The 16710-nt window shown below is 39.0% G+C and overlaps 3 protein-coding genes and 1 long non-coding RNA gene across 12 annotated transcripts in view; 1 reads left to right on the plus strand and 3 right to left on the minus strand.

Annotated features, from left to right (window-relative positions):
* Window positions 1-3969, minus strand: part of mark4b (MAP/microtubule affinity-regulating kinase 4b) — a 39515-nt gene extending 35546 nt beyond the window's left edge. For 8 of the 9 annotated variants that reach the window (XM_057838062.1, XM_057838061.1, XM_057838059.1 and 5 more), the window contains exon 1: window positions 1960-2804. In XM_057838062.1, coding sequence (XP_057694045.1) covers window positions 1960-2010 — 51 coding nt within the window. In that variant the 5' untranslated portion in view covers window positions 2011-2804. Of the gene's footprint in view, window positions 1-1959; window positions 2805-3806 lie in introns of those variants that run through there. The other variant, XM_057838060.1, reaches the window with a different exon arrangement.
* Window positions 3970-4390: 421 nt separating this feature from the next.
* si:dkey-182i3.10 (gastrula zinc finger protein XlCGF57.1) lies at window positions 4391-14252 on the minus strand. Its single transcript, XM_057838068.1, has 8 exons — window positions 13024-14252; window positions 10690-10791; window positions 10263-10443; window positions 10133-10179; window positions 9883-9972; window positions 9366-9576; window positions 7475-8220; window positions 4391-7190 (listed from the first exon to the last, which is right to left on the minus strand). Exons 1-8 carry the CDS (start codon window positions 13162-13164, stop codon window positions 6924-6926), a joined length of 1785 nt encoding a protein of 594 aa, XP_057694051.1. The 5' UTR covers window positions 13165-14252; the 3' UTR covers window positions 4391-6923.
* Window positions 8513-10620, plus strand: LOC130917024 (uncharacterized). Its single transcript, XR_009063403.1, has 3 exons — window positions 8513-9080; window positions 9352-9605; window positions 10353-10620. It is a non-coding gene; the product is annotated as an uncharacterized LOC130917024 (long non-coding RNA).
* Window positions 14253-14988: 736 nt separating the features above from the next.
* The window catches only part of si:dkey-182i3.8, a 33226-nt gene continuing 31504 nt past the window's right edge, over window positions 14989-16710 (minus strand). The window contains exon 16 of the mRNA XM_057839427.1: window positions 14989-16618. Coding sequence (XP_057695410.1) covers window positions 16343-16618 — 276 coding nt within the window. The 3' untranslated portion in view covers window positions 14989-16342. The remainder of the gene's footprint in view (window positions 16619-16710) is intronic.

The following is a 16710-nucleotide window of genomic DNA, read 5'->3' on the forward strand; positions in this document are numbered from 1 at the left end:
ACAACGGTAGTCTTCCTACACTCTTCAAGGCATTTTGTTGTACCTTTTGTTTGCCTTTTGCCTTCTCAATTTTATATCAAATGGAACTGGCTTTGAAGGGATTATTTTCATACCATTTTATAAGACATAAACACAGTCATCAAACCCTAAAATAGATGCTTTGAACAAAATTGGCAGACTTCCTGTCTTTTCAAGCATGGCTCCTTCTATCCATGATAGACCAGATGATGACCAAATATGCTGCCAAGTAAAGTTGTACCAAGGGCTGAGTTTATGAAATTAACTGAGACCTGCCACACACATGCTACCAATGTGACTGAATTTCCACACAGAATGCTGGATTCTGCAACTACTACCGAGTTGACAACCACTTGCAACAAATTTTGCTTTGAGGTGAATGCAATAGCGACGCTGTTGCACTCCAGTGTATTTTTATTATTTTTTTTTTTAAATTTTGCATATTGGAGATTGTATATACTGATCAGTCCACTCTATGCTTTAGTGTGTGTGCACTCTATGGGGCATCTTTGAATCTCATGACACTTTGCGTAATGACAATAAAGGCGTTCTCTTCTGTTCTATTCTAACTTCATAGTGGAAAAGCAACAAAACTGTGCAAGTGCACACAGGCACTATGCCACGCCTACTTTAGAGCTTCCTTTACACACCCAGATCAACCCTCACCACTTGCCTTTTAAGCAAAATATTTCAGTCCTGCAGCAAAAATAAAGATAAACAGTTTGGCCACAATTTAACACTGGATTAGATATGTTTTGTCTGAATTAGGCAGTATTAGATTAGGTTTTGAATTTTCATGGAAATTCACAAGGCTGTGAAAATGTCAGAAAAGGCAGAGAGGAACCAATACTTCAAGCCCTAATGTTGTTACCATGGTAAAGTTACCAAATAGCCAGGCTTGTGACTTTGGCCCAGTCCACACAAGAAACTTTTAAAAATACAATTTTAGAAAAGCTATCTTTCAAGAAGAGCAAGTCCAATCAGAAAATATCAATTGCTACACTTAAAACGAATCATGTTGATTTATTTAGATTCCAGTGTGCCCAGGGCTCTAGCGGAGGAACATAATGACATTGGATTTGTTTATTGTGGTTTCTTAGATAAAGGAAGCGTAGAAGAGTGGTTGGATTCACTGATGCATTTCAGCAGATGAGACATTAAAAATAACTTCTGCCTTTGAACAGATAGTGTCAAAAAAATTTAAGTGAAGGGGCAACACTTAAAATGTTTGGAGTCCTTTTCATCTCTGTTGTAGTTAGCAAATGGAATAGTTTTGTGTGCACGAAAAAAAAAACATTGAGTAATGTACATTTTAAAAGTACAATAAAGTCAATGTTACAGATAATATATTTCTTGTTGGTCGGGAATGTATGATTCATTATGGCAATAAGTTTGCGCTCTAACAGATGGTAAATTAAGACATTGAGAAATGTGGTGAAGTCTCACACGGAATGGATCATTTTGATCTTTTTAAGAATTTTGTGAGGTCTTCCCCTTTGAAAAGGATCAAATTGATTGTTAATGTTTACAACGCACATATAATGTGCAACAAGTGCAAAGTTTTAAATGACATGTTTGCACTTTGAGAGCTTCAATTTGTTATTGCCACCTATTTTTTTTAAAATCAGATATCGTGATATTACTGTTAGCTGTGGTTATTTTGGTCGTACTCATTGGCTGTGAATAATCGCTGCTAACCTTTCCTGTCAAAATGGAGAGGACGTCTAGCGTCGTCACTTAACTTATTGGACTTCCATTGTTGAATGGGTAGGGGGTCAGGTTAGGGTGGTCTTGCATCAACTGGATTAGATATTGATCGGCTTTTGGGCGTGGGTGGCGGGGCTCATAGATCAAAATGGAGATGACTGGAAAACATCACTTTCTAAGCGCCCCATCCCCTCTGCGTTAACGTATGTTTGTGTGTTGTTTACGTGCACTTACATGATCAGTGTTCCGCTCGTTTCCGGGCAGTGCGGCGCGTAATAAAGACATGCTCGTCCCTGAGTGCGATTCCGGTCAGTAGAAGGGAAATGAGCAGACGGTTGTGTATTATGTACACAGGCCAGACAACACACCCTGTGGCTGTCAATAACAGACACGGCTAATTTCAGGGGGCACAATCATACAATCTTCATGGTAAAGGTCCGTGAAGGCAGCACGGCGAAGAGTCCAGTGAGCTCCACGCAGCTCCAGCAACTCAGCATCATCGAGAAAAACAAGTAAATAGCCCAAAGCCAGGCCTGACTTTCGACACCCCCACCTCACCCCCTAATGGGGGGCACTCTCTCCCGGCCCCTCGGCTTTATCGCCGCATTCCGGTGGACAGACGGCGTCGCTAACAGGATGATCCCAGAGGTTAAGAAGCAAATGTCCCGTGGAAGGCGAATAATTAAACCGCAGCGCAGGCTAACAGACTAGCCTCTTTTGTAACTGGCTTTATACGGAAAAGGGCTAATTCCGTTTGGAATTTTCACGAAAACACATCCGGGGTGAACATTTCCACAGATGTACCGGGGGCCTTGCCACGAAGAAAGCCTCGAGAGGCTCCGCTACTCTTCTGGATGCGGCGAATGGAAAGAAACAGCCGGCGTCTTGTGGTCAAGCAGCGACAAAGAAAAAAGCTAATATCTCCTCCGCGACGTCTCCTGGAGTCTCGACAGACTCGTTCGGCACTGTACCGTTAAATTAAGAAACTAGAAAGAGGCCGGCGTACATTCACTGTGATGGCTGTTAAAGGAGAAGACAGATTCGACTCTCCCTCTTTTTTCCTCCTCCCTTCTCTGACAATGGCCGCGATGCGTTCAAAAGCGCGTGGAAAAATAAGCGACACTCCAACGGTGGCGATGCGTTCATGGACGTCTCGTAGCTAGAAGAGCACAGTCCGCTGTCACAAACGGGCGCTTGTATGTCTTCGTGAAATGCACGTACATGCGAAATATATATATATATATATATATATATATATATATATATATATATATATATATATACACACTTTTGAGGCAACGGGAGAGTAGGGAATAAGCGTGCCAAGGAGGGAGGGTAATATGAAAAACAAACAAACAAACCAAAAAAAAGAAATAGACAGGAAAAAAATGACAGGAATCAGAAAGGGAAATGAAAGGATGAAGGACACAAGGGTAGCAGTAACAGAGGAAATAAATAGAACCAAGAACAGCAAAGGGAAAATCTTAATGCAGATTTCCACTAACACATTCAAAATGACATGGGAATCCAAATTTACAACATTAACGTTTTATCAAACCTTATCCCCTCAGCTTATAATAATCATCGGAAAATGTTAACCGTTTAGAAATTACTTGAAACTACCTTAAAATTCGATTACCTGAAACACTGAATTGGCGAGATTAATTTGTGTTTAACAGATCTAACAGTAAAAAACACGTACAAATGTTTTAAATGCAAAGTTTTACCCTTTTAATGACAATCACACATTGTTTTATTGATTTTCACAGGCAATTTTTCATTTGATTATTGTACTGTTTTTGTCTGGCTGCCAGCAAGTGTTTTCCCCTGAATTTAACAACTGTTTTTGGCGTGCCCCCCCCCCCCAAACACACACAAATAAACAAAACAAAAAATTTATGACTACCATTAATTTGTTGCGATACTCAATCTACACCAGATGACACAGCCTGGAAATTTCATTTAGACTAGTTAAATGAGTTCTAAAGGCACCTGAAAATATCGTAACCCTTAAATAGAGCCACACATTTTAATATTTAAGAACAGTATTGCTAATCAGATTTTACAACACCATGTCTTACCTGGACTGATCTGGACCTCATTGACCGAATCCAAGGCCTCATCCTCAGCCTCTTGGTTATGACTCCTTAAGATGAAATAAAAAAAAAAAGAAAATGTAAAGAAAGTCAAATAATCAGAGTCCAAAGCAGCACCGTCATCCCTCATTGAAGCTTACAAAGTGGATAGCAAAAATCTCCCTGCGCTGACTGTGGGGATCAATACTGGAAAGAACATCCATATTTCCATGCAGCAACTGTAGCATCCGGTCAGCTGTGGCTAAAGCAATTAGAGGGCAAAAGAAAAAAAAAAGAAAATTGCTGTGTATGTGGAATCATCAATACATCCAGCAGGATGTGGCAGGCATATGGGGAGCTCCAGAGTGACTTGCTGTAAGATGCAGTCACAAATATCATGAAAAAGATGTTATCAAAGTCTTTTAGTATTTAAAGACTGAATATTCATCTTGAGCCACAATTCCCATTATTCACATGCTCGTATATTCCGCTACAAGCAAATGTAAATTGTGATCTACAAAGTTGTGTGCTAAAATCATGACAGGTACTCAATTTCAAGAGTTAAATAATTTCAGTAAACCATTATTTTAGTTCTCTGGTACAATTTTTTTCTAGTTTAAAATGCTAAAATCTTTATGATTTAATCATTAAAATGTCAGAACTTTATTTATACATTCAAATACACTGGTGAGGCTCCAAATTGCCAGCCTCACCTTAGATTGCGTAATCAGACACAAAATGTGTGTGTTGGGATGGGGTGGGGGGGTACAGCACAACAGCATCATCTATTGTCAAAATGTACGTACTATAATGTGTCTTGTAATACCAGTCAGATTATACAGTCGGTATTTAATATTTTAGCGTTGCATATTTCACAAATCACACAAACCCACAGATAAAGATGTGGGGTAATGCAAACCCAATCTACCTCTACAGTGTACAAAAACTGTGGGGGAATCAATTCAAAAGTACAGGGCGGGTTTGGACCGGAATTGATCTTGTCTCGCCTAGAGGTGCTTCAAACCTCACTACACATCATTGGATCATTCCTGAGATACACGCTCCCTTAGAGGTCATTTAACACAAACCGTTTGTTTCTTTTATCACTTAAGGGGGTTTGTAGCAGGAAGCGGCAAAAGCTGCGTGATGTGAAAGTTTCAATTTGAAACAGTAGGTCACTTGTATTTGGATACAATGCTAAAGATCAAACAGGAGGCATACACATGTACTTTGTAGTCATTACATTTCCTGTAAAACCTGCTTCACAATTCACATTCTATAAAAATGCAAAGACGGCCATTTGTATCCCACTAAGAATCCCCTAACACTACAGAATATACAAAAGCATATTTTGCAAAAATGGTTTAATCTGATGAAAAGAACCAGAGTAGACTGAATAAAATTTATCATTCAAAACCATCAGAAGCTTGGAGGCTGAAACATCAGGCTTCAATGCATCATTAGTTCTTACAAACAGAATAAGCCATGACATTCAAGATGTAAATCCATGCATTAATTGAAACAACTTTATCAATATTACAGGTCTCTCTAATATTTTTAAGTGGGAGAACTTGCACAATTCGTGGTTGACTAAATACGTATTTGCCCCACTGTATATACTAATCCGTAGAGGTAGGTAGTAGACATGTACTCTGTTACATTTACTACGTTACATTTACTTGAGTAACTTTGAGAAAAATGTACTTCTAAGTAGTTTTATTAAGCCATACTTTTTACTTGAGTAGATTTCTGAAGAAAAAACACTACTCTTACTCCGCTACTTTGGGCTGCACAAGAGTAGTTACATTTTTCCTCTTTATTCCACATATTAGGTTTATTTTTTTGCCAGTGATGCGAAGAGTAGCTCTACAAATTTCACCAATGACACGTCGCAACAATATCACATGACTCCATTATACCAATCAGACGTAAGCTTGCCGTTCTATGATCACGCCAGCCTGTTTATTCAACGTGGCCTATGTAAAGCCCCGTAAAAAATGAAGTATTTGATATAGAGCGCCGCCCTCAACATGACTTGAAAGAGCAGATTTTAACCTCCCTCCCAATTTTTATTTGGCACCGACTGAACACAGAAAACTTGTGATATGATACTTTTAATGTCCTATAAGAACTATGAAGGAACTATTCACTATTCAAACTAGGAACTATTTTCTTCACTAGAGGGCACTCATGCTCTTTGGACAAATAATGCTTAATTTCTATCTTTTTGTCTTTCGCCAGAATTCAAAATTGTTTTTGTATTTCTTTGGCTTAATGTGGTTATGTAATAGGTTATTGTATAGTATCATTATAACAACAGCTGAGAAGAAAAATACCATTGTTAAAAAAAAAAAAAAAAAAAGCAGTTACTCACAATGTTACTCTTACTTGAGTATTCTTTTCACCAAGTATTTTTTTTTACTTGTACTTGAGTACATTTTTTGGATGACAACTTTTACTTTTATTTGAGTAATATTATTTTGAAGTAACGCTACTCTTGAGTAATTTTTTTGGCTTTACCCACCTATTTATCGGAAATATTTATTTCGTGGTGTGTGAATATTAAAATACCATGCTTGCGCGCAAGAATTGAGAAATTTAGAACTACACTGCATTTTTTGCCCAACACTGTCATCTGCTGTTAGGCTCTAGGAATATATGCTTTCCGAAGCAGCGTTCATGGGTGAAAATTACTTTTTTAAATTAAAAAGTTAAATTGCAGCTATAATAAGACTAGGAAGTCGTATTGTAAATGAAATTTTAAAACTTAAGTTTTTGGTAATATTGCCCTTTTATTCTGGAAAATATACCTCCATCCTCTCATAATTTACTTAAATGCCTTTTTTTTGTAGCAAAAACAGTACTTTTATTTCTGCAACAACAAAAATAATATAACTTTTGCACTTTTTGCATATTATTTCACAGCCCTCCAAGCTACAACTCACAAAGACCCTGATTGTGAGCAACAAAGCAATCAAGCATTTTGGTTTGAAATCTTGAATGCAGAGTTTTTCAGCAATATGAGGAAGCATCACAGTTTTTCATCAAAGAACAAGTAAACAACTTTGTCCTTCTGTGCAAGCTGCCATTAGACTGTCATGTTCAGATCAACCATTTGGGCAGTCAATAGGAGAAGCATTTGTGGTTGTAAAGGTTCCTCCTATAGCCAAAACTCTTGCCACAACGGTCACACATGAACTTCTTCTGGCCCGTGTGGACCTGCTGGTGGGCCTTGAGGCTGTTGCTCTGGTTGAAGCTGCGGCCGCACAACTCGCAAATGTACGGCTTCTCGCCTGTGTGGACGCGACGGTGTCGTATCATGTTGCCCAGGTTGCCGAAGCGCTTTTCGCAAATAGTGCAGGGGAACGGCTTCTCACCCGTGTGTACCGTCTGGACAGCAAATGAAAATAAAAAATAAGCAGAGATTTACTTGTCGTTTTTACAGAGTTTGTAAACCACAAATCCAGAAATAGCTTGTAAATATCAAAATTGGTTTAATAAATTGAAATCTTTGCGTTTGATAAATACTCCCAAAAAAAAAAAAAAAAAAAAACGAATGGGGCAAATACTTTTTCACGGTAATATGAACTGCAAAATATTTAATTTTAGAATATTTAGGATGTCTGACAAACGCTATTTCAGACCTTTTCGAACAATTAATTATTATTAAGTACCTGGTGCGTCTTCAGGCTGCTCTGCTGCGAGAAGCCACGGAGGCAGATGTCACAGGAAAAAGGCTTGATTCCGCTGTGTACCTTGACGTGGATCTTCAAGTAGCTGGCCGACTTGAATTTTTTCCCGCAAACGGTGCAGCCATGTCCTCCCTCTATCGCACGGTGTTGCTGCTGGTGTGATAGCAACTCAGCCGCCGTGGCCAGCCAATGGCCACACAGCGAGCAGGCGCATGGCAAGGTGTTGTCATGCATTTGCAGGTGAGTGCGCATCGCCTCTGTGCAGGCCGCCGTGGCGCCACACACCACACACGGCAGCGGGGTGTCGGCGGCGTGAGCCTCAAGCGTTCTCTTATGCATGAAGGACTTCCCGCAGGTGACGCAGCTGAACGGGCGCTCCCCCGTGTGCATCCTGATGTGGCTCTTGAGTGTGTCGGCTTGGGTGAAGCACTTTCCACAGGTGTCGCAGCTATAAGGCTTTTCGCCTGTGTGGATGCGCAGGTGGCGCCGCAGGTTGCTTTGTAGACTGAAGGTCTTCTCACAGACGTTGCAGGGGTGCACACCGGTACGCATGCGGCGGACGGCGTGCAAGCGCTGATGCAACTTCAGGCCGTTGGCTCGGTAGAAGCTTTTGTCGCACTGCGTGCACTTGAAGGGACGCTCGTCCTTGTGCAGGCGCTGGTGGTCCAGTAGTATCTCTTTGTGCGTGAAGCCCTTACAGCACACATCACATGTGTAAGCGCGCTCAGCTGGAAAACACCAACAGGAATATGTCAAACAGAGGATTTGTTCTGAAACATTCACTCATCGCCTACATCCTAATAGACAAAGATAACAAATGGAATTTGGGGCATTTCATATCATGAGAAAGATATGCCACAATTTTTCATTATTTGCTGAAACAAACGTAATAAATAATGAAGTGCTTGCCTTTCTTTGCGGCAAATCCCTCCCCTCCCAATTGCAGTTGTGATGCGTGTTCCCATTCCCTTCCATTAAATGACAAAAAAGCCCAGTAGCACTGAAACATGATCATTCACATCCAGCAAGTCATGGTGAAGATTATGCTGGTCTCGTTGTTCATTGTATTTCACGCCCCTTCCCACTTCAACTGGATTGGACGTCTATCATCATCAATGGCAGCCAATAACGAGTTAAATAATTTACCATACTGTGCTGTGCAGCGTTTTATCACAATTTGGTTTGCTGTTGAAGGGACATATAGTAGCTGTTCTGCATCATTGATTTAACAAATATCAAATATGTAGAGTACAGTGTAATTTATATTATACTACTAAGATTTGAATGTAGTGACCAAAGATGATGATACATATTTACTAGGGATGCACTGTCATGGCCACAGCCCCTGCTGCGGCATTGCCTAATTGCCTTCAATTATCCCCACCTATCCTCAGTTCACCTTCTCACAGCCCAGCCAATAGCACTGCTTCATTCAGCAATCAACCTGTGTATTTAAAGCCTTGATTTTCACTTCCACTCTGTCAGACCGTCTGTGAAGCCAGCCTGTTACCCGCCTGCCTAGCTCTCTGAATCCGACTCTAGTTGCCGAATCTGAACCTGCCCGACTGCTGCCTTCTCTCTTGCCCTGGTAACTCGACTTTCCTTTTGCTTTTGGATACCTGACTTCTGCTTAGCCCTTGTCTGTACTGCTGCCATCTTTTCACCTGCCCTGCTAGTCCTGTCAATAAATTGTTGAAAATGTGACGCATTTGTGGTCCTCCTCTGTCTGGTCCGTGACATGCACTAAAATGAAAAATGTTTTTACGATCATTTTGGTGATATTCTGTATGACTTAAGACCACAAAAGAAATCTGATTCAAGACTCCTTTTTATCGCAATTATACATCCTTTTCTTTTAGAGGAAAGGACTGACCTGTGTGCTGCCGCATGTGCGCATTGAGACTGCGCTGGCGGGTGAAGGTGCATCCGCATAGTGAACATGAAAAGTTCCTGTCGCCTCGACATGCTATTCGGGGGGCTCGTCGCTGAAGTGGTTTGCTGGAGTTAATGCCACACTTCTTCGCAACTCGGACGCAATTTGTGGTCAGGCCTGTTTGCCATGTGTCACTAGGGTCTTCCAGCTCCTGCACAGTCAATGAAAGTTCACAACAATGTAAAGATTGCTTCTCTCTTTGATTTTGGTATTCGTTCCGCAAGTCTTTCATAATGTTTACGGTTTGTCAAAAGGCATTGGTTTGTAAAGCCCTGTGGCATCTTTTTTTTACCCCAAATGTTTTATGGCTGTAGATAAATTTGACTTTAGTTTTTTTGTTCCATTATTCACATTGTAAATGTTACCAAATGCAACTCTAATTTTGAAACACATTAAGCTGTATTAAAATATAAGCTACATCACTGACAGGAGTAATATACTAGATGTGCATCCTGACCTGAGTGTTTGGATCATTGTCATCATTTGGGTCCAAGTTGCCCTTCAGGTCAGTGGACACACATGTGTCCAAGGCTGGTTGGTCGTTTTGCTTACAAACATGCATAATAGACAAACACATTATGACAGATTATCATTTTTGGCCAATCATTTCACATTGCTCAATCAAGGGTTGCTGTAAGTTAAAACGCTTCTGAGTGCAGAAAACAGAGCAAGTGGAAAGTCAACAAGAGCGAAGCGGTCTGTGGTACCTTGTAAGCTAGGTAAATGATTGTCGACTTCTTGGTATCCCCAGAGACTGTAAATACAATTTAAAGTCAGTAACGAGACTTTTTGGGCTTTGACAACCATTTTGCACAGCGCTTTTTTACACTGCACCACCTGAGTTACTGTTGTTGCTTGAGGGTTCCTCCCCTTCTGATGCCTCGACTACAATATTTACTTCCTGCTTTTGCACCACTTCTCCCACAGTATGAGAGTCCGTCACCAGTATACTCAGCGCTGCTTCAGCCACATTCAGCCTCCTCTTCAGGTCCTCCATCTGTGCATCCCCTTGCATCACCTGCACACAAGTAATCTTTTTCACGGTCAAATTCTTAACACTACAATGGAATCTGAATGTGAGCGGACATGAAGTAAAATGAAGGCTTTTATCGCTACTTAGTCCATGTACTTTATTCTACATCATTTACTTAGAGCTTAAAACTAAGCAAAAAGGTATAATTCTCAGTTTATGAATCCTTTTAGTAACAATACATGAACGATGGTGTATCCCATCGATAGCGTTATGAAATCCTTCGTGACGTACTTGTGAGCGCAGTAAAGATGAACATTCATGGAAAAGGGAGCAGATGCTGTCAGCTGCCTCTTGAGCCAGCAGCGTCATGAAGGAGTTGACTTGATGGGTCACCTGATGGGCACAATCAATAGACTAAAAGAAGGTGAACACTATGATGACATATACCTTTAATTGCGGTCATATTTTCTTTCCCGATTTCTTTCCTTTGCCCCTGTCTTTTCATCAGGACCCTTTTAACACAACTTATCTAATTTCAGACAATTTAGAAGACCTTAATAATAATTGGAAAAAAAAAGACCACCAAAAAAACCCAGCAACTTATAATTATGGTTTGAAGATATTTTTAATGATGCCCACCCTTCATTTCGTATAATACAATACAATATATGGTACAGTGTTATCAGTCATCACTGCCATTGGCGAATATACTAGAGCTGTCCCGACTACTCGACGTCATCGATGACGTTAATGCGTCTATGAGCACACCATTCCGTCGACGGTTAATAAAGGTTTGAAAAAATATATGCGTGGAAAGTTGAGAATGGCGGATGCTCGGGATTCAAGCAGGGAAAGCGGAACAAGGCCAAAAAAGTGCACCAGTGTGACCAAAGCATGGGCTTATTTCAACGAAACAAAGGAGGGTACACTGTGTGGTCTCTGTAATGCCAAGCTTGCATACCATGGGAGCACGTCGGCTGTGAATGAACACCTGAAGCGCTGTCACCCAGGTATAGTTTTGGAAAACGACAGGAGACAACAAACTGGCGGATCGTAAGTCCATATAACGGCATTTTTTATTTAACTGACCTTTATGTGGGTTGTATGACAGAGTATTACGGGCTAATGTAGCTGAATAAGGAGCTACGTAGCCGCCTACGTTAAAATCAATATTAAAAGCATCTTGTGTTTTAGAACTGATTTTACAAGTAAGGAAATCCCTATTATTTAGCTTTATCTACATCAAATTATAATCAACAGAATTCATACTAATGCTTCGTCGTAGCTCCCAGCGAAGGTGCATGTATGTAAAGTGCGTAGCGGCTCACAGCTACATTACCCCTACGTGATAATGCAACTTTGTTTCTCGTAGTAATATTACGAGCTACGATTTTAATCTCGTTCTTTTTTATTATTATTATTTATTGGCCTTAATATGCCATCGTAGTGTCGTATGAATGTGCATTATTTTTTTTCACGTACTTCACTCCAGTGATACGTGACATTTATTTATTTATTTATTTTTGTTTATTATTTGGAGTTTTTCCTTGCCGACATGGAGGGTCAAAGGATAGGGGATGTCCAGGACTTGACCTTTATTTATTTCATCTCTATTTATTTCATCTGCTGTTTCTAACTGTGTATCATATTGCCTCTGCAAAGCCCTTTGAGACAACCTTGTTATGATATAGGGCTATACAAATAAAATTGAATTTATCTACACTGCTGGTGCTCACTCTAGTGCTGAGAACAATATAGATATACCACAAAAAGATTAAGAACTTTTGAATCCTGTTGGAAAAGTGAAGTCACGGTGTACTGAATCTGTTTACATCCGATTCTTTTGCACTAGTTAATGCCATCAGCATTTGACCTCATTGTTGATTTGTGATTTATTATTGTTATTTATGTGTTTATTTGTACTTTAATAAAAAGTATTCCAAATTTTTTTTTGTGAATTAATAATCTAATAATTGTCAATAAAAACTTAATTGCAAGATTAGTTTAAAACAACAAAAAAAGTTCATAAAAATATTAGACTAGTCAACTATTGGGAGAAAAATAATCGTTTGGGACAGCCCTGGAATACATATATCAAAATGCCTTTTAGCTGGGAGGGATCGACCATTACATTATGACACAAAATTAAAAGGGTAACTTCAGCCAAAAGAATTTGGAAGCGTTAGTTTTAGCGAAGTTTTTTTAAGTGCCTGCCTTAGAAATCTTTATAAGGTGAGATTCTATTTAGTTTTTAAAGAATAGTTGAGTCCGCACGTTGTGAAATCTTGGTTGATGCAGTTATGCAAATAATCATCTTACGTGCGTCTGACGTACATATTTGTAGACGACATACAACAAGATTAGCTCGTGTTTTTACAGACGCAAAATAGCCACCACCCATTGTTTCTTGACCCCAGGAATTCAATTTTAGAAGAGCAAATGTATACATTTTGACTTATTACAGTTTAGTAAATTCGAACGTTTCGTGATTTGACACAGTGACGAACCTAGCTACTATTCTCTCTATGCTCACCCAAGCCGATGGTGGGGGGTACATGCAAATATACACAACAACAAATTAAGTACGTTAAAAAAAGAAGAAAAATAACAAGTAATAAAGCGTACTTTATCCGCCACTGAAACTGTAGTGTCCTCGACCGGAGACATTTCTTGCTTCGTGTTGAAAACAACTCTGCTCATTTCGATCACAGCCAAGTTAGCCATTTGCTCCAAAATGGATGTCACTCGTACCTCAAAATCCCCCATTCAGCAATGTCCGAAATTTACAAAAACCTTGCGCTGACAGCAACACTAGGCATTAGTGCAGTACAAATACTCAGTGTAATCATCCGACGAGTAAGGTTTTGCATGACATATGCATGATACGTAACTTCCGCCAGATTTGAAGCGGCAGTTATCGACTGCGACCGCAGTTATCGACTGCGTCATCTTAACTTCACTTCCCATTTTTGAAACTGCTGAAGTAAAAGAAGTACACCTTAAGATATTGCACAGCAATGTACATTTTGCAAGGTTGCTCAGGAAACTTAACTCGTCTTTTTTGTTTTTAGGTGATTGCACCTTCAGTGTCAAGTTTTGGGTAGATGTTGAGAAAAAGACATGATTTCCAATTTAAAAAATGATCAAATATTACGTAAAAAAAATACAGAAATTAAGAAAATCAGTGAACTTTTTTATACTGCTAGACGAATTTCACATCAACAAAGCTAAATTGTGTAAAGTAAGTGTTTTCTTTAAGATTTTTGTGAATCTCTTATGCTTGTTAAAAATCAGGAAACATTTGGGGGGAAATTTACATGCATTTTTTGCTTTGTTCTATTTGTATTCATGTCCATTCATCATTCAAATTCAATTTAAAAACATAAAACATTAATTTCTTAAAAAAGGAATTTAACTGAGGTTTTTATAGACAACAACGTAAGCCCCAGGAGATCGTTTATATTAAAAATGCCTCTCTGGTGAAATACTTTTGTCTTTAGGACGACTTTCTTTAGGAAGACCATGGAAGAGAAGAAAGTTGACGTCGACACAAAAATAAAACAACTTGACAACAAGACAGGAAAAGTTGTCATTACGAGAGAATAATACAATGGAATAATATGTTCATTGTAAAACACACTTTTATTTAAAATGGCTAGACATTTAACGCTAAACTAGGTAACTTTTCAGTTTTGGTCGATTTTAGCGATGCCGGTGGACAAAAGTGGTAGTATTTTGCCTTAAGGAAGACTGCTTTTCCCATGAGGACCAGCACACACCAGTACGGTGTCGTGAAATCGTGATCGCCCGGTCGCCTGCAGATGGATTAATATGGAGGTTGTGTCTTTTTTATTCAATCAAAAAAAAGTATCTTCAATCAAAATCTATATTTTCAATTTAAAAAAAAAAGGCCACTTCAATCCAAAAAAAAATGTGTTTGAATGCAAAAATAAATTTGAAACTCAAAGAAATGCACTGCAAAAAAGTGACATTTAAATTTAAAAATATATATATTTAAAATAAAAAAAAACATTTTCAAAAAAAAAAAAAAAATATATATATATATATATATATATATATATATATATATATACTGCACATATATTTTTAGGGGAGGGTAATTTTGTTTTTGTAAAGGATTTTTTTCTTTGGATGAAATAGTTTTTTTTGATTGAAGCAACTTTTTCTGGGATTGAATGATTTAGACAAATGTCCTAGCCAAAATATGCCCCAAACGCAAAACTACATTACTTCAAAAAAAGAGTCAATTAAATTCAGTTTCAAATTCATTTTTGCTTTGCATTCAAAACACTTTTATTGAAGTGACTTTTTTTATTGAAAATATAGATTTTGATTGAAGCAACTTTTTGTTTGATTGAATAATAAAGACACAAATCTACCTCCATAGATTAAACGACATTTCTGTTTCTAGCGGCTGTGTAAAGGTAGAATAGTAATAAAGTAATGAATCCAGTTGTGGCTAAACCATAGCATATGATGATTAGCAGCCGTGTGGCTTTCTGTGGCTAACCCCCCCACCACACCCAAACTTGTCAACGCTGACGAATTCAGTAAGGGGGCGGAGCGTCACGCCATCGAGTGAAAGCCGGGCCAATGTTTATTCTTGAGTATCCTTTTATCCCTGTTAGCCTCCCTTTTTTGTCCTGTGACAAAAATACAAAAATGTCTTTTTTGTTGCTCTGCCATCTTTGCAGAATTTACGCGAAAGTGTTCGCATCGACTTCAGTCTTTATAATGAAAGGGGGAAGTGACATATGCAGTTAAGCAGTCAGCAAATTTGTACTTTTTTGTGTGGCAGGGTTCCTGCCACCTTCCTTTGTTGTGTGGCAGGGTACCAGTCACCCTCCTCAAAGTAAATTAGTGATGGTGAAAGCAGTACAGACCTCAAGATATAAATGAGGTGTCATTCAACTAGTTGTCAGTCAACATATCACAAATATTATAAAAAGATTTTATAAAAGTTGAAAAGTTACCTCGTGTTGCTTTAAGACAAAACCCGAAGCTTTCGTCAAATATTTCATCAAGTAAATGTCAATGGCGCACCACAGGGCTGTGTCCCAGGACCACCACCTCCCCTTAAAAATATGCTTCCTTGCAGTCAGTTTGAAAACAAAAACTGCTTGATGTGTAGAAATATGAATTTAAACTTTCTCTTAAACAGTATCTCAAGCGTTGGAAAAATAGAATGCAGAGAACAGCAGATTGTTAGCATTTTGTTGACCTGCTGCAACACTTGTCATTATAAAAGATTTACATATTCTTCAACAGTCGCCACGATTGGTCACGCCCCGTTTTGACTGTATATGTCATTATCGACCAGTTACTAGATTATCAGCAATGACACAGGGAATAATTCAATTTAATGTATAGGAAATCCGTCTGGTTGTCAAGTCATTAAAGGCATTGCATCTTTGTTCCTCTATCGATGCCAGCAATGTATAGTGCCAAGCGAAACAGTTGTTTTTCCAAATAGATGACATCAAAGAATAGCAATTGTTTAACTAACAGCAGCTTATTTCAGAGTCCATACCTCATGAGTAAATTGAGACAATGTTTTTGTGAGTTCAGGATACATATTTTAATGTTCGTTTGGTCGTGTTCCAAGAGATTTTTCTGATGTTAATTTTCCTCTGCTCGTAAAGAATGGGTTACATCGGTGTAAATGACCTTGCTGCGTCCTTTGAACACTACTGCCACCTGTGGATCACATAAAGTGGTGTATTTGTAGTGACATGAAATGTGAAGAAAAGACTTTTCAATATAATATGCAGGGTTAGGTCTCAGATTTCAACTCTACTCATTCAGTAGTATCAATACACATTAAAAAGTTTGTGCATTATTTTAGCTTGAAAAAATAAACCCAGAGAAGAATGCTTCTCTTCTGTGCAAACTGTCATTTAGCCAATGAGTTTAGCTTATCCATTCAGGCAGTCAAATAATAGCTGCATTTGTGGCTTTTGAGGTTTCTCTTGTCACTGAAGCCTTTGTTGCAGCTCCCGCAGATGAACCTCTTGAGGCCTGTGTGGGTCAGCTGGTGGGCTTTGAGGCTGTTGCTCTGGTTGAAGCTGCGGCCGCACACTTTGCAGACGTACGGCTTCTCGCCGGTGTGGATTCGACGGTGGCGGATCAAGTTGGGGGCATGCTTGAAGTGTTTGTTGCATATTTCGCAAGTGTACACTTTCTCGTCCATGACCGTTCCCTGGAAAGCAAATTTCATATTTTTTAGGACCTTAAGAGGAAATGCGTTAGAACGCATTAGAAGTCCAATTCATTTTAACTGGTAAGGGCCAA

This window comes from Corythoichthys intestinalis, chromosome 6, assembly GCF_030265065.1.
Source record: "Corythoichthys intestinalis isolate RoL2023-P3 chromosome 6, ASM3026506v1, whole genome shotgun sequence".
NCBI lineage: Eukaryota > Metazoa > Chordata > Actinopteri > Syngnathiformes > Syngnathidae > Corythoichthys > Corythoichthys intestinalis.

What these genes read in the sequence shown, in the direction of transcription:
- si:dkey-182i3.10 (XM_057838068.1), bottom strand. Translation starts at nt 13,164, where the DNA reads ATGGGGGATTTTGAGGTACGAGTGACATCCATTTTGGAGCAAATGGCT. An exon ending in TCATTTACCTAGCTTACAAG is followed by an intron (nt 9,973 to 10,132) that starts GTACCACAGACC and finishes CATGTTTGTAAG; the next exon opens with CAAAACGACCAACCAGCCTT. An exon ending in ACAATGATCCAAACACTCAG is followed by an intron (nt 9,577 to 9,882) that starts GTCAGGATGCAC and finishes TTGACTGTGCAG; the next exon opens with GAGCTGGAAGACCCTAGTGA.